At 36.1% G+C, this 25592-nt stretch overlaps 1 protein-coding gene across 1 annotated transcript in view; it reads right to left on the bottom strand.

The window, feature by feature from the left end:
• Positions 1-14300, bottom strand: part of LOC150108817 (uncharacterized) — an 83884-nt gene extending 69584 nt beyond the window's left edge. The window contains exons 1-2 of the mRNA XM_090414320.1: positions 14264-14300; positions 5406-5487 (exon numbers count right to left, since the gene is read on the bottom strand). Coding sequence (XP_090270446.1) covers positions 5406-5487; positions 14264-14300 — 119 coding nt within the window. The remainder of the gene's footprint in view (positions 1-5405; positions 5488-14263) is intronic.
• Between the last annotated feature and the right edge of the window lie 11292 nt (positions 14301-25592).

Genomic DNA, 25592 nt, shown 5'->3' with positions numbered 1-25592 from the left:
TTACACGAAGCAAGAGACGTCAAATCTGTTAGGTTTCATACTGAATCAATTACATTTTTTCAATCATTTCCTAGACATATAAACGACTACAGGTTTTTTTCTTCTGGGAGTATATTTGAGCGCCATCGCGGATCTTCTTCACACGTTTGCTTGAGATCGATTAGGAGGTATGCATGTGGTTTGATGAAATAGCATCTTTGTAAGCCTACACTAATATAGAAGGACTTCCGGGATAAATTTATAATGCGAGGTAATATATCTGAGACCTATCTTTCGGATTGGATAGAAGAAATATTTCCGAAGAATTCAAACTTATCGTTCTTGCTTGTTTCTCCTTTGGAACCAAATTCTGAGTGATCAGTAAAATGGTAAGATTACGATGATGGTTTCCTTTTGTAAATAAATCTGCCATTATTGAGAACGCATTTGCTTCAGAGAACAGATCATTAATAATTAACTACATCGCCATCAATATGGATAAAATACATCATCCGTCTACACTTCGTATCCATCATATATTTCAAAGTAATATCAATTAATCAATTTAGCAGATGATATACGTATTTCACGGCTCTGTAAAGTTGTACAGAAGTCCTAACACCAGTCATTCTCTCAAATTGTCAGTATGTTCACATATTGAACTCTGGGTGGAATAGATTACCAGGGATGAGCACTTTTACCCGTATGATTCCAAAATAACGATCGATTTCATAAGAAACTTCCTCTGGTAGTATTTGAGGATATTTCTTTAGATACCACATATTTTTATTGATAAAAGGATAGGGACAGTTGAAATCGACATATCTCATTTTTTCGTCGTCTGTGGTTTCAAAATATAAATGTGTTGCATCTGTTCTTCCTCCATACACAGGAGTAAATAAAGGGAGGAAAACTGTCTTCATCTTCACATAATGAATGGAAAACAGGATCACATTTCTTAAGTTCTTTGAGCTCATATTCCCCAATTTCATGATACGTATAATCTGGATGAGCTTGTTTAATTGTGAATAAGTGATCAAGTGTCTTTTCATAAATTTGCATGTTTGTTTTATCTTTGTAGAGAGGATGCATAGCTTGAAGATTACAACACTTAGGATGAGGGTAAAAAAGCAGTCATTAACTTGAATAATTGTTTTTTGAGTGTGAGAAATGGCATCAATGCAAAAAGGACCTACTTTTTACTCTCCTTGTGGTGAATCACACGTCTGCAAAGACACATCATATTTTTTGGTAATACTGGAAATATAGTCTTGCAAATCTACTTTGGGTTTCCTTGAAGTTATACCCTTGATGGGGTACCACACCCAGCATTCATGGTTTTAAGAAATACGTATTGAAGACTGTAAAAACAAATTGAGGTAATATGAAACTGTGTTCGAAGGGATCCAGCTGAACTATTTATAGCAATAGTCGACAAACGTTTTCACAACTTTTTCTTAGTATACTCACGTTGGATTGGCAGTATGATATGAGTTCGTGTTTGAGATCAAATATGTTCCATTTTGCATTTGTGTACCATTCCTCAAATTCCTGACGTTTTGTAAGTTTCATATTCTCCAGTTTATAGAACTTAATTTCGGGAATCGATCCTATATAATATAGATTTTCATGACGAAAAAAGCAGTAAGGAAAATATCCTTTCCTCACACTGCTTTCCAAACCGAAGTTTTTGCAGACTGGTTCCTAGGAATTTCATACTGTGTATAAATCTGATTTGAGGTCCTGGAATTGTCATGATAAGCATTTTACATCCCCTCATGATAACTGCATACTTTCTATCGGAATCATATGAACCTGCAAAATTCACCATCGCACTTCTGTTGAAATTGCGCTATACATAGAATGGATTTAGGTTCACCTGATATTATGCTTTCAAAATCATAATACAGATGTCTGTAACGTTTTCATTCTTTTGATCGTTTTTCTTCTGCAGATGTCAAAACATAACATTTGCCTGTATATAAACGTCCACAGTCTGCATATCGAATCTTGCATGTAGGAATGGTCTTCCTATCGAAAACCGTGAACATCATCTCTCTAGAAAACTGCATACTATAGCTTTGTGATTTTCAAATTACGTTCCTGTATAAAAATATGAAAAACAGTCAAGGTATTTCACCATGTTAATGGTACTCTTATATACTTTGGCCCAACATTTTCGGCAGCAGATATCTGAGTACACGTGGATTCTCGGACAAAAGTGATTCTGGAAGAAAAATTCAGGGATGGAAACAATAATGTCGTAGTGTCGTTGTGAATATAACAGACTCACTTTCTTTTCTCTCACGTGAGGACCTCTGTATGTAATCTGAAAAATTTATTTTGGCAGAATACACAGTGATCTGATACTCATTGTCTAAAAACTTTGAAATGATAATGCATTTATAGAACCATCACCTGGAGTAATATTTGCTTTCTTACGTAACTGTCTTGCCTTCTGTCTTTGTCAGTGATATCGACAACCAACAAGCTTCCGATGTAATTTCTCATCAAAAGAGATGCCTCCATTGTAAGAGAAACTTCTGTCAGCATAACTACAACTTATCACAATAGAAATATTATCTATCGAGAATAAACATTGTAATTATTTCTAATGTGAAGTTACTTAAAAACATCATATTCGATTGAAAGAGTTTTTCAAGAACATCAAATAGCTGTTTTATACTGAAATTTTCTGAAGACATAAGAGGTAGTTTACTGAGTGAGTTAAATCATCAGTTAAAATAGCGAAGTGTATTTTATTAAATGCTGAAACTTCTTGTCTGACATATTAAAGCAAACGTGTAAAATACCTTCCAGTCATGTTATTATTTCATTTGTATCGGAAATTTTAAATTCTTGATTTTCCACAGTCATCGATGTAAATTGTGTTTGATACTTTTGAGAGAATTGTGGTAGTTTCGTCTTGATGGGGAATTCCATAAAAAAAAAGTAAAAAAAAAAAAGAAGTAAAATCTCCGATTGTATCAAGGAAGCGATAATGTTTTTACTAAAAGATAATAAACACCATAATAAACTAAATGCTTGTAGTGCTCCCATTTCACAGTTATGCATGTATACTATTTGGTTTTTAATTCTACAGATCTTTGTCTCTAACTTGGAGAACAGTATATATATATATATATATATATATATATATATATATATATATATATATATATATATATATATATATATATATATATATATATATATATATATATATAGCTTTGCTAAACCTTCAACAAATGAAGATGCATCGCAACAGCAAACAGCTAAAATAGTATCAGAAGTACATCCCTTCCCTCAACTATAGTTTAAATTAAAACGATTAAATAATACTGTCTGATTTAAGATTAAAAAAAGTAAAACAAAAATGAAATTATTAATTCATAATTTTTTTCTTTAGAAATCGCATGAGAAGGAAATACTAGATTACTAAACAAGGGAGAGAAATCATGCTTACCACTTTTCTTTGTAGGATCATCAATTTGTTCAGTATTTGTTGCTTCCATTTTTTAACACTGCTATACACACAAACAAGAGAATTAATGATATTATCCCTCTTGACTTTATATATACAAAATGTGTTACCTGGGGATTCCATAACTGGTTGCAAAAAAAAAATTTGCCACTGAGTATTAACTTCAGAAACGAAAATAAGTGATAATGACATAATGATAATGACACGTGATCCCAGTGCGGATCGAAAACAAAAATAAAAGTCTCACCTCGACTTATCCAGTATTAACTTCACAAAACGTTCTCCAAACAAGATAATTACCCAAAAACGATTTGAAGAGAAGTAGGAAACTGCCCCCCCCCCCCCCCCCAAGTAGAATATTACCCTAAACGATTTCAAGAAACTGGAGAAAAACTGATAATGGTAATTACTTTTTTGATTAATGGAATACATGACCAAACTATAGACAGCCACAAGACAAGACAGGTAAAGCCATCCATTAAAAATACTCTAGAAACGAAGCTGTCACGTGTACATGTGCTCACACATAAACATGATGACACATGTTGACCTCAAAACGAAACCATGTCGACTGATCAGAATCCAGTTCAGACCGGCTCGAGGGTGATGAGTTTAATTACTTTTTGATAAGCGGGTATTAAACCCCCATTAACCCAATTAAATCTTTGCTGTAGTCATACCTAACTACTATCAGCAATAAAAAGACAAAGACAATGAAACTGGTCAGAAACTTTGAAAACAACAGCTGTATCCTCAGTGGTGAACCTATAGAACAAATAAAACATTTTAACTATCTAGGCACAATTTTTAGTCAGGATGGCAAAATAATTTGGAAATAGACAACAGAATTCGCCCAAGATAGTATGGTAGGAAGCCAGCTGAATAAATTTATATGGAATAAGAGAGAGATTAGTCCAAAACTAAGCTAGATGTATACAAGACATTGTTCAAAGCAGTTTTAATTTATGTATCTGAGACCTGGGTTAGAAATAAAACTCTTGATCAAAGACTAGAGATCACAGATATATGAGCGTTGTGAGAAAGATCAGTGGATTGAAGAGATGAGATTAGTAGTAGTATATCACATTAAAATGAGGGTATTAGGAAAGAACTTGTCATTGTTAGCATTCAGGAATGTATCAGGGAAAAGATCCAGAAGAAGACTAAAATACAGATGAGCTGATACAGTGAAAAGTACCTTAGGGTAAATAGAAATATAAGTTTTGATAATGCTGGAGTGTTGAGATATCACAGATTGATTGGAGGAACATTGTTGATCGGATGTTAGCGATGATGTAACTTTTCATATAGTACCATCGCAATTTCTGTACACGCCCTGAGGGTACATATCAGGAATGTGATAAACATGAATGATATATAGAAAAGTGGGTTCCCAGTTTTAAGCGTTTATGACTAACAAAACTTCTCGAAGATATATTAACAAAATATGCTTTAAGTATTCCAAAACCTTTAAGATTTCCATCCCTCCTACTAGGTTTTCGTCAGTTTAAGTTTTTCAAATCAGAGTAAATATTATATAAGAGATAACTTTTAAAGTGATGCAAGCAAGTAAACTCCTTTCATTAAAATAATATTGAAAACTTGATGCTTTTATACCACAGGTAGATGGAAAGATGTCATTCCTGAAAAATTTTAAGAGTTCAGTTTGTTCTTTTAAAAGCTGTTATCTCTGTTATCTTCAAACAGCACATGATAGTTACCAATTTATCCCATTAAACTGAATGGTAAATATATTACATTCATTTAAACATAGTTTCACATTATTTTGAGATTTAACTTTTGCGGGGCAAACCTTCAAAAGTTATAGCAAATAAGTAAATGCAGACGTATAATTCTAAAAACATCAGCACATGTAGATATTTAAGAAGATATGCAATACTCGCACATATTTAAAAAAAATCGACATGCATAAATGAGATACCTTTCACAGTATTTATTTAATTCCTCTTCGGTTGTAATTTTACCAAGATCATGAGCACACTGATGGTCTGAGTCCGCTATAACTGAAAACAATAGAAGTCTATAAAATGACTAAGATATATTTATAAGTATTCCTTTTTGTACTAAGAATAGAGCAGAAAGGAATAGTTTCGTCAATTTAAGTAATACTTAATGAGAATCTCAAAGATCCACCATCTTTTTATAACTAAATAAAAAAAAAAAGCCCAAAAGTTTAGCAACTCTATCCATGATCCCCAAATAATCTATTCAGTACGATGAAAGTCCCATGGCATAGTGGTAAAATCATCGTAATGAAGACAATGATAATTAATATGAAAATGATGAATTTAGGTCTTTGACATTGGATAATTTGACATTACTATGGGAGAACTGAACAGAGGGTTTTATCCTCCTAGATTTCTGCTTGATCTTTTATGAGAACCAACTAGCTGCCAGACCAGTGAAACTTAATCAATGCACTATTAAAAGGAGACTAAACGGGATCCTGGGTACAATTAGTGTCTTTTAGGTAGTGGAAGAAAAGGAAACTTCGAAGCCGAAAGTTATTCTTATTAAGTCTCTCGTAACATTTCGAAACTTTTCAAGTTTGACTTTATTTGACTAGAAAAAGATATGGATCTAAAATCTTTGATATTCTCATTATGTATTCCTTTCAATATTAAAAATATTACAAAACCTTAAAATAATAAGAATAATATTGCAAGAGTTATGTTTTATTTCGAGTACACTGGTGTCCAAAAGTTAAGGACGAATTAAATTTTTACCTCTATATATATATATAAACAAAATCACGACTACAGTCAAATGTGGATATAAATTTATTGCCAGCATGATAACATATTATATTAAACAAAAATGTATTATAAATTTCTTACAAATTAAATTGAAATACGTTTCTGGCAAAAGTTACAAATATCCCAAGGACATAGTTAAGGAACTGATCTACAGTGCTTATATAAAAACTATGCGGAGGGACATTTCAGTGTGGAATATGTCCTCTCCGAACTGCGATACGATGCAGCTCTCACAACGTCATACCATACTTTGCACCACGTGATGCAGGAGTTTTTGAGGACAAATGGGCTACTCGTCCTCTAGAGAAAGGATAAGGTCTTGTTTGTTTTCTGAAGGGGAATTTCGAGCAGCAAGACGTCTTCCTATTGCTTGCTAAACGTGTTCTATGGGATTGAGATCTGGGACGCATGCTGAGCACTCGATTTCATTAATATCCTCGGTCTGCAGAAGTATTTTCACTGCTCATGTACAATGCGGTGTTGCATTATCCATAAAAATAAATCTTTCGCCTGCAGCACCATGGAAGAATTGAATGTTACGTTGAAAAAATTCGTTGCAATATTATATTAAACAAAAATGCACCAGTCACAGTCCTTTTTACTAGCACAAAGCATAATGCCTTCCCACGTCATGACACCAGCACCGCCATATCTATCCCTTTAAAGAACATTCTCGCGATGATAAGCAGTACCACTTTGACGCCAGATAAAGTATTGTCTAAAATCGGAGGAATGACAACACTATGACTCTCATCTTTACAGATGAAAGTCATAGTGTTGCCATCTATGGTCGAGGCAGAGAACTTTTCAGACCACCCTCGTATGTGCGGCAAGGACAGAGTACAAAATATGAAACACTTATGCCACTACACAGTCATGCTAAAACATTACTTCACTCCAACCTACAGAGCAACTAGGACAACATATCAGATAACAAGACCACAGCAACAAACTACATAACATATAAGTATAATAATCACTACGGAAAAGCCACCTTAAGCTTCCACATTGCGAGGCTTCCCTCACAAATTAACTATAGCCCTTAAATACACCACAAGAATCCCGGAACTGATATCTCAACTTCAGGATCTTCATTCGAAAGTGAAATATAAAAAAGAGAAGAGCAGAGGTTAACAGGAGTAAGCGAATCTACTAACGAATTAATGGGCTACGAACACAATATCTAGTCCAATATTAAGTTGAGCCTTTTTTCTCTCAATGTAAGAGCATGTGCCTCTGATTTACGCAACAGAATAGTCCTTGACCAGGTATAGAAAAACCATATAGACCTAATAAGCAGATTTACAGTCACTGGAAAAATCAATAGAGGAACATTAGCATCCGACAACTCGAAGAACAGCTCCAGTATCTCCCAGAAGAAAGCGCTGACTATCATTCAGCCCTCCAAGCCGTACAAAGACATTTCGGAGTATCCGCAAAGGGTGCCTTACTTAAATCGCAGCATACACAAATAAATCTTTCAGATGCACTCATAGAATATTTTTTTACTTTTGAAAAAATACCACTCAGCAAACTGTATCTTTGATATTAGAATTTAAGATCAAGCATCACAGAAGATCCAAGTAAAATCACTTCCAAAATCCTACAATTCTAAAAGAATCTTTCAGTTTTCTAGATGAACTGAAAACTGTATCACATCCTTGCCAAAGAACAAATCTCCCGTCCTTGATGGTTTCACAACAGAGTTTTTCCAAGTCTTCAGGAATCAACTCAGACCACTTCTCCTAAAAACACTGCAAAACGCCTACCGCCATGGTCTCCCAGAATCCGTCACGACCTCCGTAGCATGTATGATACCAAAGAAGGGTGATTACACAGACATCAAAAACTGGCTTCCAATCTTACTAATCAATGCATATTGCAAAATCATTTCCAAAGTTATAGCAACCCGACTAAAGCCAACACTGCCTGAAGTTATTGGATGACATCAAACTTATTCTGTTCCAGGAAGATCAATACATGATAATCTACATTTAATATGAGATCTCATCCACATCGCAAACAGCCCAAATGAAAACCTAGAACTCGTCAGCCATGATCAGGAGAAGGCTTTCGAAAGAGAAGAGCACGAATACCTTTATGAAATCCTAAAGGCTATGGTACTCTCATCATTGAAATAGTTCAATTACTATACAGCTCTTTTGTTTAAAAATCAACAACAAGCTCACCGCACTTTGTCTTATTCTAAAGGGATCAAACAAGAATGTCCTCTCTCTGGACAATTATACAAATATACACATTGCCATAGAACCCTTCTTAAAATGAGTGCATGGCACCATGATCTCGAAAAGAACCAGCATAACAGAACCACATCTAAAAATAAACCTATCAGCATATGCTGATGATGTGATGATGAATTTTCTGTGCTAAAGTCAAGAGCTTTCGTGCACTTTTACCATTTCCAACATCTTATCTTCGTGAAATCGGGTTTTCTATAGTGGCTGCCTTAAAAACAAAATATAGATCTCAGTTAAATATAGAAAGAGAACTAAGAGTGTCAATTTCCAGTGTATCACCATCATTTGAAAAGCTTTGCTCCCAAATAGAGGCCCAAGGAAGCCATTGATTTTTAGATTCATGTTTTTGTTTAGTTTTAATTAGTTCCTCAGTATATTTTGGAATATTAATGTTCCCATAAGCGTAACTAGTTTAGGCATTTTATTATTTTATTTTTAGAGTGTATTTTATGTTTTTGATTTTATATTGTTTTTGTGCAAATAAATAGTTTCATTAAATGCCTTTGTTTCAATAAATTAGTTTTTCAGTTTTTCCTTTGATTTCCACTTTATTTGCTTTCTTCTATCCCCCCCCACCCCTCCCTTTAGGTATTTCGCGTCCCATATGTTGAGATTAACTGCTCTAATGGCACCTAAAACATCTTCATATAAGCCAAACATTGGCTTTGAAAGACGTGAAGAAACTCAACGTTAAATATACTTCTAAGGTTATTTTACTTATATGGTATATGCAATGTAAATGTGTATAGATATATAACTGTATGAACAATCGTGCTCAAACAGATGTAAATACTATTAATAAATGTTTAGCTAATTAAAAGTAGTTTAGTTAGTTAAAAATATTATTATATAAATTTATAAATAAACATGAATGTACCAAATGTCTAAGTAAAGATAAAAGTTAATATTTTAATGGTGTATATATGTATACTATTACTCCAAGGGCATGGCAATGATAAAGATAATTATTGTCTAGTATTGTGCATATAATTTTTGTACATGTATGTACTTGCATACACTTATGTTCACATATATCATTGTAAAAAGTATGTACTGTATGTATGAAGAATAAAAACTGATACTCGTATGTACGAAGAATAAAAACTGAAACAGCATAATAATAAAGTTTTTCACCAACAGATAAGTTCAACGAATGCCTTAATTGCATTTGTTTGCAGTACTTGTTCGCAGCAAGTATCAGACTCTCTGTCTCTTTCTTTATGTTAAAAAAAATCCATGACGCAGCCCTTGACAAATTAAGCGACCTTCCGTAATATCCTTAAAATATTGGCTATGAATTTTCCCAATTATTTTCCTAAACTTTTGATCGTTTTTGCCATTTCTTTCTCTTTATACTGCTTCATTTTTGAATTTAATATAATCACTACTTTTTCTTTCTAAGCTTCAGTTAGCATCTTATCTGCTTATCTTGATGTCATCATTCAACATTTGCCATCTTCTTCTTGTACTGTTTTCTTGACTTGAAAAAGGCCACGTTATCCAAACACTATTCATATTAGTGTTTGGATGGCATGATTTACTGTCATTAGCTTTCGTTTTTTACGATCAACTATATCCATATCAGCTTATATCCAGTCTGTTGTCCCCTTCATATCTGATTATAGAGATAGCCTATGTATTGGTTGCTGTTACAGTGTTACCTCCATCCAGTTTGGATTTTTCTAAATATTTTCAGATATTCAGACTGTTTTTTCTTTAACTTCTGAATTGAAAATGTCGTATGGCAAGGTAGAATTCCTATATATTTATAGGATGCATAATGGGACAAGTTTTACTATTCCTTCCCTCTCTAAATGTAATTGCTTTGCTGCCTGTTATTTTCCTTGAACAATAAAAAGTGTTGCGCATTTATCAAGTCCGAATTCTGTAGCATTGTCTTCACTAAAGATTAGGACTGTGAATTAATTTCCTGTATATATTAAGATAACTCAGGTATAACAGATGTAATAGTTTCCCTGCTTTCCTTGTTTTCTTGAGAATTAATGTTAGAAAAATTAGTGCTAGAATGAACAATAGAGGTGATAACGAGTCACCTTACAAAATTCCTATATTGATATTCACTGACAACTTTCGATTTATTTGTAGAGCTTATGCATCCTCGAGACATAACCTGAGTGATCAGTAAATTCAAATAAGTTTAGAATCACCCTAAAAGTCTTTAGAAAGGTACAGAATATTTACTCTACACTAAATATTGAAGACTGAGTCAACAGAAAAGTTCAGAATGATAGCAAGTATGCTAAGGTATGCCTTTCAATTTAGAAATAAAACATGAAGTGTTATTTATGAAGGATAATGAATTTCCGTTAACAGTTTATACGTATGCAGGAGAGTACTCTTGCTGAAAATCTATGATCTCTCAAGTGTTTCTGCATAAAGAAGTAGTTTTGTAAAACAAGTATATCTCTGAGAAGAAGAGAAATCTTATCATGATCACAGTAGATCTTCCTCCTCAGTATCTTTTTTTTTTTACACTATTTTCGTTTCTTGAAGAATGCAGATCTCTAATTACAGATATTTGAATGCTTAAAATGCGGGATTTGGCAGTATAAAGAATATATGCCACTTAAAAAAAGTAATTTCTTAAAGAATTTGAAGGATGATCATCACGTATATTCTTTTCTCTGTGTAGCTTATTGATTTTTCTATTGATTCCTCTATTGATATGCGCGCAGAATGTTGGCCCCGCGATAAAACATAGTGAAGTGATTCTGGTAGAACCGAGCCAGTTCGAAAGCAAAGATTAATGGGAGATAAATCCACACATCCAGAGATCTAGTGATTTCTTTAATTCTGGAAATATTAGAAATAGTATCAGAATCATGGCAACGTGAAGACGATTGTTATGTTCAACTCTCTGTCTTGTTAACTGTAAGCGTCAGTTGCAACTTATCGATTAGTCAACAACTGGAAATTATCTTCATGAAGAATAGCGAAACTATTTGTTAATATTAACGTAATTGCTTTAAATAATGAATAAGCTAGACACTTAAAAGTTGCTTGGGGAATAGAAATCATAATGAAATCATCTTAATGTACTCCACAATTAGAAAGAATGCTCTAATGTCCTCTTTCAGAAAATATATGGGCATGATTTTTTAGTTCAATATCATTACTGCACACTTGTATGAAAAAATTCATATTCGGTGAATCCACGATTATTCATCACATTTATTTATGATTATGAACTGAATAATTGTGCATTTATTAGTTGTGAAATTCTCTGTATATACAAGAATTCATCAGTAACAAGAGATTGAAGAAGACTGAGTCAACAGCAAAGTTCAGAATGATAGCAAGTATTCTAAAGTAAATGCCTTTCAGTTTAGAAATAAAACATGAAGTGTTATTTATGAAGGATAACGAATTTCCGTTAGCAGCTTATACGTATGTAGGAGAATATTCTTGCTGAAAATCCATGATTCTGTTACTGTTTGTTCAGAAGTTATAATCCGGAGACTTTGCGCTAAAGACAATACTTGAAATAAACTACTCCACGAATATAAATAAGTGGGATCTATGAAGTAGATCTCACTTATTCATTTACGACTCACACACCCATCAAACAATTGGATTTGAATTCATAGCTGAATGTTAGTAATTAAAATAATAATAATAATAATAATCATAATAATAATAATACTGTCCACTTGGCAAACCAATCAGTAAATGAATTGAATTTATTCAAGATTAGATCAAGTTACTTCATTAACTACTAACGTATTTATTTCACAATAATACGAATTTTTCTATAATCATCTGAAGAGATCTTGTAAAAATTGATAAGAAAATCATTTCAAATGCAAAAGTTCTACCCTGAAAGAAATCATCATTATAAGAAGTTGCGACAATTAATCCCAAACATATTTCCTAGAGTGATATATTTTGTATTTGCATTTCCGGATGCTCAAGTCATAGGAGTTGGTTTGGGTTGGATTGTTTTGAATGACGACTGAAGCAGTTAAGGCTACTTCAGGCATATTACGTCTGTTAGTTGCGTATGATCATCTGGAGGCTTACATATGTTTTCTATTATGAAAACACTGTTTCGCAGAGGGAAAAAAAAGAAAAACGAAGGTAACCGAGAAGGTGGGTTAATCAATTAACCAATGAGTTGTACGGTTAACGCATTTAGCGAGAAATACTTATAAATATTCTTCGTATCCTAGAAGGAAATCTAGAGCTTTCAAATAATATTAATAAGAATGATAATGATAAAGGTGACAACTTTATCCGTGTGAAAGAGAGGTTAGTCTTCTTTGAAACCAAAAGATTACTATTTTTTTTTCTCTGAAATACTCGAAGACACATTGACAAACACAAACGCTGGAGAACAATAGTGGGACTGTAATTGTGAAAGATCCAATTAAAACACAGAAGAAAGAGAAGTCATATTATGCTCCTAATGTGGATAACTGGAGTAAGGCATTTGGTTCAATTCTTGTAATGCAGGAGGAGAGAATTCAGATAGTTGTCTTTGCCTTTTTCAAGTAAAGCCGATAACACATAGCAACCACTGAATTAGAAACTTTTATTTAATACAGTGTTGGATATCCCTTAGTCAGTGTGGTTTAGCCTAGATTCCAAAAGATATTGGATTGAGCGTTCACCAGAAAATCCCATTCATTTGGCTTACATTTCACGGAAGATGACTTTGCTCCCAGTTGTGTTTTGCTAACCTGTTCTATACATTCCCAATGGGCGTTCAGATCCCGGCTTTGTAATGGTCAGGCAATATAGTGGTAGTCGTTGTCATGTTCGCTGAACCATTGCTTAATATTTCTTGTGCGATGGAAATGAATAGTGTCGTCCATGAAACAACCGTTCAGTCTTGGAGTACACCCGGCGTTCAGCAATATCAGGAGACACGCTCCGTACCAACAGAACATACGCCACACAAAATATGATACGACTTCCAGAACATTGAGTTAAATTAAATGACAATCTGAGTTCATTTTTTGATGGTGCTAATCCAAACTTTATGCCCACCGTCAGTACAGTGTGCGATGACCCATCGGACCACGTGACCTATTTCCAGTCTTCAGTGACCAGGCACGGTGTTGCTGACCACTGTTGACATACTTTTCAGTTCTTAGCAGAGATTAGTGGTTTTCTTATAGATATGCGAATGCCATCACGGATCCTTTTCAATTCCCTTCTCATAGTGTTCGGTGAGATATTGGTCAGGAACAGCTTTCATTAAATGCTTCGGTCCATTTCTGCTCAGATGAAGTTCTATTTGTCCATACACGCCTTCTCAGACGACGGCAATCTCGTTTTTTTTGACAGACAGTTTTAGGACAACAGTTACGCCTTTTAGACAAACAAATTGGTTCATTTTTCCACTGATTAAACACGCGGAATAGCTCACCTTTTCAGATACCAATCAGCTCTGCTGGTTTCAAAAGCGTGACTTCAGCTAGACGGACACCCACAATAAGCCCATTATCGCACTCCGAAAGATTCTTTGTTTTTTCCATTGTCATCAGTACTATTGACGGGCTGACCGGTAGCATTCTTAAAAAGCAGCCTAGAATGCGTATTGATGCACGTGACCAAATATTTTGCATATACGTCACGAAATGATGTTTACGGGTATCTGCATAAAGGTTTCTAATTCCGTGCTGGTATGTGTATGTGGAGAGAGCAAATACTCGTATATCATCATCACTTCAATGGATAGGTCAGTCTATTTCAACAGTTTAAGAATATTAGTTTAATTTCAACAGAGTTTAAAAACTTACCAGAGAGGACGAATACTAGAAAGACTATTACTTTCATTTTTTATCGAATACTGATAGTAACGTAAATGGGAGATTCGAATTCACCTTTTTAATATTTATACTAACAGTCATAATCATTTTATGGTTTTAACTGAAAACAGATGCCGTTTTCTTTAAGCTAGGTGATAATTCTCTGGCTATTTTCCCACATCCTCAGATGTTTCTGAACATAAAATATCTCACACTATCAAATATGTCTTTCGAAAGTATGTTTGCATTCACTTTTCATAGCAAAATAAGATGAAACTTTAAAAAAATATTAAATTACTGACCAGAAACAACTGTAGGTTTGCTTTAGTTCATCTGGATATAAAGAAAATAATTCTTTATAAGTTATAAGACGATTTAATTTTTGATTTAGCGTTAACCTTTTACATACCTTTTTTTGTCCTAATATATTTCAGTTATAAACCAGATGACATTCTTTTACTAATACCGCAAAATGAGATATTTTCCCCGAAAGGTGTTTTCATAAATTGTCATAAGGAAATAAAAGTATGGTACGATAAAGAGCCAAGAGGTTATTTTTACGGCGACATAAATTAAGTTAAGGGGGACAGTAAATCCCGTATTATTTTGCAGCCGGGTACGAAACTCGGAGATCGAAATCCAAGAGTTTCATGTGGAAGAACTATCGACGAGTCCAAGCGTAAGTGATCACTTGGGTAGCAGAACACTATGGCAACTAGTGTCAAAGGTGGAGCAAGTCCGTCACTATCCTTAATATTTTCTCATAATGTAAAACCCAGATCCCAGGAGATATAATACTGTTTTACATTATGAGGAGAGGTCGCTACCCAGACCAGTTTTGATCCTTATTGAGGTCTCATCAGTGAGTAGGTAGAATGGAAGTTCATGTCTTTCATCATTCGGCCTTTGGAGTATAAAGATTGCTAAGGTTCAGCAGGTAGTAATAGGGGAAGTTAAAGAAAGGTAGAGTAGGATAGTATGAGGTAAAAAGAGGCTCAGTCAACCTGTTTAGCTGTATAACCCAGAGGTTGTGGCTAAAAGGTCTGTAAAGCATAATCTCCTTACAGCTGTTCTAAAAAAAAAAACTTAAAATTTACACGTCACTTTACCCGAAAAATATAACTTTAGATCACATTAATTCAGGTGTATGGAGACGTCATCTCGTAACCCCTAAAAAAAAGAAAAATGATTGTTAAAATTTGGAACTTAGATTATTCTTAAACTATGCCTTACAACTGAAAAAAAAAATAAACTGCGATAGCGGGATCCGTATTGAGGTGGACTTTATCAACCAAAGAACCGAGAGTTGGGGGAAGAACCCGGCCCGAGTGATGCAGCCCACAAGGAGCTGCACCGCCTCGACGTAAGCCTTCGCAGCCCGGGTTCTCAGGTCTACCCCCTCCTTTGTGGACTAATAATCATAAACCTGTTGGGACAAACGAAATTTTTTTTTACCCCCTCCTGCGTGAACTAATTCAACTTTCCTAGCTGTCGTAACCTTTGGAAGTATTTACGTCCAAACCACTCAGTGTCTTTTTTGATCTCTGATTCTGTTAACTTTCTCAAAGTTCTGCAGAAGTACTTACTCTCGATCTCTGTCAGGCCCAGATGACTTATTACCTGGTTGGGCACGGCCGTGGCTATCTCCTCGATATAGATATCCTTCCATTTCATACTTATAATTCCTTTCCGAAGGAGGAACGTTGGCCAATCTTCTCTGTACATTGTTACGAATACACTGTCTGCGGATTCGATGGGTCCTCTCCATTTATTTATTATTGCAATCCCATTGTTAAACATATTTTCACCCATAACTAGTTTGATTTCTTCTACAGAAAATTCTGCAGCCTCTCCCTGTATTGTTGTATTGGTCTCCCTATCATCAGCTTCTGATTCTTCTGATGAGGTTGTGTTACCTGGTTTTGATTTTTAATGTTCCCTTCTTCAGGGCTTCGTGACCGCTTTTGTGTACCTTCTTCTTTAGTAGTTTCCATTTCTTCCTCCGTTTCGCATTCTTCCTCTGCTTTGTTTTACTTCTCTGTATCTAAAGTGGTAGTTTCTTGTTGGTTGAGTTCCTTTATTTCTTCCACTGCGGTTTCTGTGGTGGTGGCTTGATCCTTGGCTGTTTCTCCTTCCTGTGTTCTTTCTTTGCTGGTTGTTTCTGCATTTTTAGTTACGGGCGCTTCCTTCTTATTGCGTTTTTGATTCCCTGTTGCTATTGTGTTATGTGCAGCCTGCAGGGTTGGGAAGTCTTCCCGTTCTGTGTCATTAATATTTACTGCTGGTGTTACTGTGGCTGGCGTGATAGCACCTCCCATCCTTTCTGCCTGGTTTCTGGATGGGCAGGTGTCTACTTTGTGATCTATGGTGCCACATTTAAGGCAAGGTGCCTGACACTAAGGTAGGGCATGTCCTGCCGCCATGCAGTTCCTGCATTTGTTCCTGGGGCAGTCTTTACCTAGATGTTCCAGAGAACCGCACTTATAACACTGTTTCTTAACTCCAGGGTAGTTAACTACTACCCTGGCAGAGCCTAGAAAGACAAAATTGGGGACTTCGGCCTTCATTTCGATACGGAAAGTTACCTCGCCAGTCTTCCAGTCGGGGAAATCTGTATCGTTAGCGATTTTTACGGCGCGTACGACTCCCCATTTCGAAAACACTTTGTTGATTATTTCGATTTCCCCCTCCAGATATTCTACAGGGAACCTCTCTATTCTTATTGTCTTAAAAACACTCCCTACTACAAAGGGAAAAATTTTTTTCCCTTGACATTCTAGTCCTTTACTTAACTTGTTCCTGGTTTCCACATTCTTTACTACTACCTGAACCTGCCTGCCCTATAAGGGGTAAAGCCAAATATATTTTCTGCCCCTACTGCTTTGCTAAGAGCTTTCGCCAACATCCTCTTCGGTGTGTCGGCGTCCGCTTCGATGCCAAGGGTCCTGACTCACGGTGAAAAAGAAAAAAGAAATCATGATTTAGAGAAAACAAACTGAGTTCCAGAAAGGAAGAACCTTCAGAACCAGGGCCAAGCGTTCCCTGTTTGCCGAAATCTCCTGCTAGACTAGCTACAGGCGGAAGACTGCAAAACAGGCACAAGGCAAAATTAGACAACAGTAGAAAAAAAAAAAGATTGCAAAACGATCTTACCACTAGGATCAGGGACTGGATTCTGGTACATGGGGCTCTCTCAGGGTCGCTGGAAATAGGAAGTGAAAGAGTGAAGGAAACTCATCATTGGCCTATAGAAAGAAGGAGTCAGAGTGCCCCTCAAGTGAAGGGAAAGTAGAGAGAGAGGGTAGTGACAGTGGGAGCGGGGGGATGATGTAAGGGGGAAGGGTAGAGAAATAGGAGCGGTAAGGAATGTGATGGGGAGGGCAGGTGGGGCGGTGGGAGGGGGAAGAAGGAGAAAATAGGTCTCAGCTAATAATTGTCATCTAACAAGCTCAGAGCTCTCAGATGTTTATCTCTTTCACCCCTGGCCTCACAGATCTGCTGTACGACCAAGAACACGGGGGTTATCGACGCCCGGGTGATTAACCCATTCCGGGTCAACCGCATGTAGTTGGCCTTCCCTGACCGGGTTCGCATCCAAATTACCCTCCTTGGAAGACCTGGGACGAGAACTTCAAATAGATGGACCAGAACTATCATATACTCCATTATAGATGTTTATAGCAAAAGGAGTGCAAATTTGAACACTCCCCCTCTTAAGGTGCACAGGAGAGGAGGAGAGCACCAGATGTTCTGGAATTTCTGCTCACCTAGGTCTCTTTTTCGACCATCAGGAAACGTCGAGTTGACCCGTAGAAGCGATATAACACGATCCGGGAGATGTCCATCCAGCTGGAAGAATTGATGTTGTTGGCATGTTTTTTCCTCTCCTTCCAGATGTGGTACTTGATTTCATTGATCACGAAGATCAGTAACCTCTGCCTGTTGTTTTTTGGTGGTGTGAACTGCAAGAAGATGATTTGGTCCTGCTTTAGGAGTGGAATGCGGAGCACGCCACTCAGCCTCCTCCAGATGTTATGGGAGACTGGGCATTGATTGAAAGCATGCTCCGCATTGTCCACACCATGACAGAAGTCACAAAAGGGGTTTCTGCTGTTACGGAACCGCGAGATGTTATAATTAACTGGAAAGTTACGGTATGCTATCATCCAGGCCAGATCTTTTCGTCGGGTAGCCACGATATCTTGCTAGGTAGCCGAAGAGGATGTTGTTGTCGACGGCCCCTAGGTCCGGAGTTTCAGTGTAGAGATGATCAAAGATGGTGTTGTACCATTTCTTGCTGCTCCGGATGTTGGTAATGTCTATCTATACCCGAAGAGCTAAGTTGTTGTAAGATCTGGCAAAGCTGGTTGTAATACTCTGGAGCAATTTCTGCCTTGGCTCCTTGGTAGGATGGAATACCAAAGAGGGGGAAGCTTGAAACCCAAGTATTACCGAACAAGATAACTGCAAAGATGGTTAGATTGCAGTATCCTGTTCAGATTAAAAGCGATATTACACGGCAATCGTGTTTTGAGAACTAGGAGGCCAAAGCCCCCTCGCTTCCCTGGAAGTTGAAGGATCTTGGTTTCAACCTCCGGAAGTAAGTTGCCCCAGAAGAACTTTAGGGGTTTCCTGTGCAGCCGAATCTCTTGTTGTTCCGAGATGTCGGTGATGTTGACGACATGCTGGTATGCTGGGCACACAATGGTTTTTATCACTGTGGCCCCGGAGGAGAGTGACAGCGGTTCGCCTTTCCAATCATTGATACTGTCGACGATCTTTGTGGTAAAATTGTCTTCATCGACTTCAGGCTGGGCCGTAAAGGGTATCCCTAAGATGGTTATGGGATCTTCCTTAGGAACTAGGCCCGGGGGGGGGGGATGTTATCCTGGTCCCAGACTCCATATGTCTTTGACTGTGTTTTATCGGGATTGGCTGTTAATCCCGATATTTGGAGCCTGTCAAGGATGTTAAAAAGGTTCCTAATGGAGTCGTAGTCCCTAAGGAAGCCCACCACGTCATCCGCATAGGCTGTTATCTTGGATTCCTCCGGTGAGCGGGAGTGGCATCCCTCTGACGGCACGAAAGCTGTTGACTACCTGAAGAAGAGGCTCAAGGACCAGAGTAAAAATAAGAGGGCTGAGCAGGCATCCTTGCTTGACCCCCTTTCTTGATGGTAATGGGATCAGTTGAGTATCCGTTGATTTGGAGGCTGGTGGAGCTGTTGTTATAGCCTCCCTGAAGCATGGAAAGGCGGCCACTGTTGACGCCAACTTCTTTAAGGATGCAAAACAATTACGAATGTCGGACGCTGTCGAACGCTCGGTTGAGGTCTAGTGAAAGCAAAGCCATCGGATGTTTTTTAATGGATGCCAGACGGATCATATCTCTAATGAGGTACAGATTGAATTCTATCGATCAGCCTGGGATGCCATACAATTGGGTGCTGTTGATAACGTATTTCATCCCCACTTTGAGTCTGTTGTTGATGATTCTGGCCAGGATCTTGTAGTCTATGTTGGTGAGACTAATTGGCCGCCAGTTCTTGATTAGGGATAGGTCCCTATTGGCCTTGGGAATGAATACCGTATGGCACTCCACAAACTCGCTTGGCACGTTCCCGGTGTTGAGGAAAGTGTTAAAAAGTGCCAGTAGAGCTGGGAGGAAGAAGTCCCATGCCTCACGATTTGGACATTATGTCGTTAGAGGGCGCTGTTATCGAACTAATGTTGAATTTTTTAAAAATTTGCATATCACCCGATTAAGTTCTTATTAGCACAGTTTGATAGATAGCACTGCCCTATGCCTATATAAAAAGTTTCATATCGCTCGGATCATTTTCCAGCGAGTATCAGCGTATTCGTGCTGTAAGAGTGAAAATAAGCAGCTTTTGACTAAAAAACACGAAAAAATTCACTTTTTGCAAAATTTCACGGAAACGTTATTTTCGTGTTTTACACACACAAACGCTATCAAATGAAGCTATTTGAGTGTATTTAAGTATATTTCGTTATATGGCACATAATTTAACGCAGAGGTTGTTAAAGAAACCAGCAATACATAGTATAGTGCTTTCTACCTTGTTTGGACATTATGTCGTTAGAGGGCGCTGTTATCGAACTAATGTTGAATTTTTTAAAAATTTGCATATCACCCGATTAAGTTCTTATTAGCACAGTTTGATAGATAGCACTGCCCTATGCCTATATAAAAAGTTTCATATCGCTCGGATCATTTTCCAGCGAGTATCAGCGTATTCGTGCTGTAAGAGTGAAAATAAGCAGCTTTTGACTAAAAAACACGAAAAAATTCACTTTTTGCAAAATTTCACGGAAACGTTATTTTCGTGTTTTACACACACAAACGCTATCAAATGAAGCTATTTGAGTGTATTTAAGTATATTTCGTTATATGGCACATAATTTAACGCAGAGGTTGTTAAAGAAACCAGCAATACATAGTATAGTGCTTTCTACCTTGTTTGGACATTATGTCGTTAGAGGGCGCTGTTATCGAACTAATGTTGAATTTTTTAAAAATTTGCATATCACCCGATTAAGTTCTTATTAGCACAGTTTGATAGATAGCACTGCCCTATGCCTATATAAAAAGTTTCATATCGCTCGGATCATTTTCCAGCGAGTATCAGCGTATTCGTGCTGTAAGAGTGAAAATAAGCAGCTTTTGACTAAAAAACACGAAAAAATTCACTTTTTGCAAAATTTCACGGAAACGTTATTTTCGTGTTTTACACACACAAACGCTATCAAATGAAGCTATTTGAGTGTATTTAAGTATATTTCGTTATATGGCACATAATTTAACGCAGAGGTTGTTAAAGAAACCAGCAATACATAGTATAGTGCTTTCTACCTTGTTTGGACATTATGTCGTTAGAGGGCGCTGTTATCGAACTAATGTTGAATTTTTTAAAAATTTGCATATCACCCGATTAAGTTCTTATTAGCACAGTTTGATAGATAGCACTGCCCTATGCCTATATAAAAAGTTTCATATCGCTCGGATCATTTTCCAGCGAGTATCAGCGTATTCGTGCTGTAAGAGTGAAAATAAGCAGCTTTTGACTAAAAAACACGAAAAAATTCACTTTTTGCAAAATTTCACGGAAACGTTATTTTCGTGTTTTACACACACAAACGCTATCAAATGAAGCTATTTGAGTGTATTTAAGTATATTTCGTTATATGGCACATAATTTAACGCAGAGGTTGTTAAAGAAACCAGCAATACATAGTATAGTGCTTTCTACCTTGTTTGGACATTATGTCGTTAGAGGGCGCTGTTATCGAACTGATGTTGAATTTTTTAAAAATTTGCATATCACCCGATTAAGTTCTTATTAGCACAGTTTGATAGATAGCATTGCCCTATGCCTATATAAAAAGTTTCATATCGCTCGGATCATTTTCCAGCGAGTATCAGCGTATTCGTGCTGTAAGAGTGAAAATAAGCAGCTTTTGACTAAAAAACACGAAAAAATTCACTTTTTGCAAAATTTCACGGAAACGTTATTTTCGTGTTTTACACACACAAACGCTATCAAATGAAGCTATTTGAGTGTATTTAAGTATATTTCGTTATATGGCACATAATTTAACGCAGAGGTTGTTAAAGAAACCAGCAATACATAGTATAGTGCTTTCTACCTTGTTTGGACATTATATCGTTAGAGGGCGCTGTTATCGAACTAATGTTGAATTTTTTTAAAATTTGCATATCACCCGATTAAGTTCTTATTAGCACAGTTTGATAGATAGCACTACCCTATGCCTATATAAAAAGTTTCATATCGGTCGGATCATTTTCCAGCGGGTATCAGCGTATTCGTGCTGTAAGAGTGAAAATAAGCAGCTTTTGACTAAAAAACACGAAAAAATTCACTTTTTGCAAAATTTCACGGAAACGTTATTTTCGTGTTTTACACACACAAACGCTATCAAATGAAGCTATTTGAGTGTATTTAAGTATATTTCGTTATATGGCACATAATTTAACGCAGAGGTTGTTAAAGAAACCAGCAATACATAGTATAGTGCTTTCTACCTTGTTTGGACATTATGTCGTTAGAGGGCGCTGTTATCGAACTGATGTTGAATTTTTTAAAAATTTGCATATCACCCGATTAAGTTCTTATTAGCACAGTTTGATAGATAGCACTGCCCTATGCCTATATAAAAAGTTTCATATCGCTCGGATCATTTTCCAGCGAGTATCAGCGTATTCGTGCTGTAAGAGTGAAAATAAGCAGCTTTTGACTAAAAAACACGAAAAAATTCACTTTTTGCAAAATTTCACGGAAACGTTATTTTCGTGTTTTACACACACAAACGCTATCAAATGAAGCTATTTGAGTGTATTTAAGTATATTTCGTTATATGGCACATAATTTAACGCAGAGGTTGTTAAAGAAACCAGCAATACATAGTATAGTGCTTTCTACCTTGTTTGGACATTATGTCGTTAGAGGGCGCTGTTATCGAACTAATGTTGAATTTTTTAAAAATTTGCATATCACCCGATTAAGTTCTTATTAGCACAGTTTGATAGATAGCACTGCCCTATGCCTATATAAAAAGTTTCATATCGCTCGGATCATTTTCCAGCGAGTATCAGCGTATTCGTGCTGTAAGAGTGAAAATAAGCAGCTTTTGACTAAAAAACACGAAAAAATTCACTTTTTGCAAAATTTCACGGAAACGTTATTTTCGTGTTTTACACACACAAACGCTATCAAATGAAGCTATTTGAGTGTATTTAAGTATATTTCGTTATATGGCACATAATTTAACGCAGAGGTTGTTAAAGAAACCAGCAATACATAGTATAGTGCTTTCTACCTTGTTTGGACATTATGTCGTTAGAGGGCGCTGTTATCGAACTAATGTTGAATTTTTTAAAAATTTGCATATCACCCGATTAAGTTCTTATTAGCACAGTTTGATAGATAGCACTGCCCTATGCCTATATAAAAAGTTTCATATCGCTCGGATCATTTTCCAGCGAGTATCAGCGTATTCGTGCTGTAAGAGTGAAAATAAGCAGCTTTTGACTAAAAAACACGAAAAAATTCACTTTTTGCAAAATTTCACGGAAACGTTATTTTCGTGTTTTACACACACAAACGCTATCAAATGAAGCTATTTGAGTGTATTTAAGTATATTTCGTTATATGGCACATAATTTAACGCAGAGGTTGTTAAAGAAACCAGCAATACATAGTATAGTGCTTTCTACCTTGTTTGGACATTATGTCGTTAGAGGGCGCTGTTATCGAACTAATGTTGAATTTTTTAAAAATTTGCATATCACCCGATTAAGTTCTTATTAGCACAGTTTGATAGATAGCACTGCCCTATGCCTATATAAAAAGTTTCATATCGGTCGGATCATTTTCCAGCGGGTATCAGCGTATTCGTGCTGTAAGAGTGAAAATAAGCAGCTTTTGACTAAAAAACACGAAAAAATTCACTTTTTGCAAAATTTCACGGAAACGTTATTTTCGTGTTTTACACACACAAACGCTATCAAATGAAGCTATTTGAGTGTATTTAAGTATATTTCGTTATATGGCACATAATTTAACGCAGAGGTTGTTAAAGAAACCAGCAATACATAGTATAGTGCTTTCTACCTTGTTTGGACATTATGTCGTTAGAGGGCGCTGTTATCGAACTAATGTTGAATTTTTTAAAAATTTGCATATCACCCGATTAAGTTCTTATTAGCACAGTTTGATAGATAGCACTGCCCTATGCCTATATAAAAAGTTTCATATCGCTCGGATCATTTTCCAGCGAGTATCAGCGTATTCGTGCTGTAAGAGTGAAAATAAGCTGCTTTTGACTAAAAAACACGAAAAAATTCACTTTTTGCAAAATTTCACGGAAACGTTATTTTCGTGTTTTACACACACAAACGCTATCAAATGAAGCTATTTGAGTGTATTTGAGTATATTTCGTTATATGGCACATAATTTAACGCAGAGGTTGTTAAAGAAACCAGCAATACATAGTATAGTGCTTTCTACCTTGTTTGGACATTATGTCGTTAGAGGGCGCTGTTATCGAACTGATGTTGAATTTTTTAAAAATTTGCATATCACCCGATTAAGTTCTTATTAGCACAGTTTGATAGATAGCATTGCCCTATGCCTATATAAAAAGTTTCATATCGCTCGGATCATTTTCCAGCGAGTATCAGCGAATTCGTGCTGTAAGAGTGAAAATAAGCAGCTTTTGACTAAAAAACACGAAAAAATTCACTTTTTGCAAAATTTCACGGAAACGTTATTTTCGTGTTTTACACACACAAACAGTATCAAATGAAGCTATTTGAGTGTATTTAAGTATATTTCGTTATATGGCACATAATTTAACGCAGAGGTTGTTAAAGAAGCAAGCAATACATAGTATAGTGCTTTCTACCTTGTTTGGACATTATATCGTTAGAGGGCGCTGTTATCGAACTAATGTTGAATTTTTTTAAAATTTGCATATCACCCGATTAAGTTCTTATTAGCACAGTTTGATAGATAGCACTGCCCTATGCCTATATAAAAAGTTTCATATCGGTCGGATCATTTTCCAGCGAGTATCAGCGTATTCGTGCTGTAAGAGTGAAAATAAGCAGCTTTTGACTAAAAAACACGAAAAAATTCACTTTTTGCAAAATTTCACGGAAACGTTATTTTCGTGTTTTACACACACAAACAGTATCAAATGAAGCTATTTGAGTGTATTTAAGTATATTTCGTTATATGGCACATAATTTAACGCAGAGGTTGTTAAAGAAACCAGCAATACATAGTATAGTGCTTTCTACCTTGTTTGGACATTATGTCGTTAGAGGGCGCTGTTATCGAACTGATGTTGAATTTTTTAAAAATTTGCATATCACCCGATTAAGTTCTTATTAGCACAGTTTGATAGATAGCATTGCCCTATGCCTATATAAAAAGTTTCATATCGCTCGGATCATTTTCCAGCGAGTATCAGCGAATTCGTGCTGTAAGAGTGAAAATAAGCAGCTTTTGACTAAAAAACACGAAAAAATTCACTTTTTGCAAAATTTCACGGAAACGTTATTTTCGTGTTTTACACACACAAACAGTATCAAATGAAGCTATTTGAGTGTATTTAAGTATATTTCGTTATATGGCACATAATTTAACGCAGAGGTTGTTAAAGAAACCAGCAATACATAGTATAGTGCTTTCTACCTTGTTTGGACATTATATCGTTAGAGGGCGCTGTTATCGAACTAATGTTGAATTTTTTAAAAATTTGCATATCACCCGAT

This window comes from Typopeltis vanoorti, chromosome 2, assembly GCF_054136105.1.
Source record: "Typopeltis vanoorti isolate ZY-2024b chromosome 2, IOZ_Tvanoo_1.0, whole genome shotgun sequence".
NCBI classification, from domain to species: Eukaryota; Metazoa; Arthropoda; class Arachnida; order Uropygi; family Thelyphonidae; genus Typopeltis; species Typopeltis vanoorti.
This window is presented reverse-complemented; position numbering and strand designations above follow the sequence as displayed.